At 41.6% G+C, this 1,567-nt stretch overlaps 1 protein-coding gene across 1 annotated transcript; it reads right to left on the bottom strand.

The window, feature by feature from the left end:
* Window positions 1–126: 126 nt before the first annotated feature.
* LOC135208761 (uncharacterized) lies at window positions 127–663 on the bottom strand. Its single transcript, XM_064241273.1, has one exon. It carries the CDS (start codon window positions 661–663, stop codon window positions 127–129), a length of 537 nt encoding a protein of 178 aa, XP_064097343.1.
* Window positions 664–1,567: the final 904 nt, after the last annotated feature.

Raw genomic sequence — 1,567 nt, 5'->3', positions numbered from 1 at the left:
CTCTAGCCTCTTTTCCTGTAGCTGTCTTATTATGTAGATGGCATCCACCATTCCTCTTCCTCTCATGAATCTATACTGCTATTTCCCAATCTTTACAGTCTTTCTTAATCGTTCTTCTGGTATCCTCTACAAAACTTTCAATCTATGCTCTGTTAGCTTAATTCCCCTGTAGTCACCATAATCCATGACATCTCCCTTTTGCTTGTGTATAAATACCATTAGACTCTCCTCCCAGTCCCTTGGCATTACTTCCTCTTCCCCTACAGCTTTAAATAAATCCAGCATCCATTTCTCTCCCTCTGTACCTAGTAATTTGATCATTTCAATTTGGAACTCTGATGGACCTGGTGCTTTACCATTCATCATTTTACTTAATGCTCTCTTCAAGTCTGTTTCCTGTGTCTCCATCACTGGTCCCTCTACCTCCTGTGCTTCACCCTCTCTCTCATTTTCAGTATTTAAAAGTTCAAAATACTCTCTCCATCTCTTCTTAATGTCTTCATCCCCATGCAATAGATTTCCAACTTTATCTTTGATGACACCCACTTTACCCACATCCTGTCTCTGCCTTTTCCTCAAGTTTGAAATCTTATAGATATCCTTTTCTCTATCTCTTGTTCCTAGTCTTTCTTTCAACTGTTCTGCTGCACTTCCAGTTGCCATATCTACCCCCTTTCTTGCATCTTTTCCTCTTCTCTACACTGTTCTTCTGCATTCTGTGCATGCCTTACTATCCAGTCCTTACATTCTTTTGCTTTTTTTTTATTGATTCTTGCAATTCTCCATTCCACCAACACTTTTCTCCTCTCGACACTCCATATCCACTGGTTCTTCTGCTTCCCCCACACACATTTCTCTCATGTCTGCCCAGATATTTTCCACTTTGTTACCCCATCCAAATTTTACATTCCCCACCTCCAGCCATCTCTTCCTCACAGTCCCCCTAAAGTGCACCCCCTTTTCTCCTTTAGTGTCCCAAATCTTAATTCTAGATCTCATCTTTCTCTTCCCATTTTCAAAGCCATCACCGCCAGCCTATGTTGTTTAACACACGCATCTCCCAAGATCACTTTGAGGTTCATCACAATGCTTTTGTTGGCTCTTCTAACCAGGATGTAATCTGTTTGGCTTTGCACTTCTCCACTTTCATAAGTTATCAAGTACTTACCCACTTTCTGAAACCATGTGTTCTTACATGCCAACTGAAAACTCTGAGTTATCTCCAATATATAATCTCCATCTTCATTTCTAATTCCAAACCCATGGCCTATGTGTACCTCCTCATACAAATTTCTTCTCTTTCTCACCCTACTATTCATATCAGCTCCTATAACTGCTTTCACTACCTTCTTCGGCCATAGTTGTGAAACTTGCAGTACCCCTCACCCATTTATCATGCCAGTAGGAGGATTCTGACGCACGTCGCTTACAGGGGATGGCCTGGCCGCATCCATGTGCCTTAAAACATCAGGCATGGTATATTGTTTGGCAAAGGGGGTTTTTACACCCGCATGCCATTGCTGTTGTCAACCACAGTTATTGGCAGTGGGCTTAGTCTTTTACTAAA

The sequence above is a fragment of the Macrobrachium nipponense genome, chromosome 11, assembly GCF_015104395.2.
Source record: "Macrobrachium nipponense isolate FS-2020 chromosome 11, ASM1510439v2, whole genome shotgun sequence".
Lineage (NCBI taxonomy): Eukaryota > Metazoa > Arthropoda > Malacostraca > Decapoda > Palaemonidae > Macrobrachium > Macrobrachium nipponense.
The sequence above is the reverse complement of the archived record's forward strand: the minus strand, read 5'-3'. Positions and strand labels throughout refer to the sequence as shown.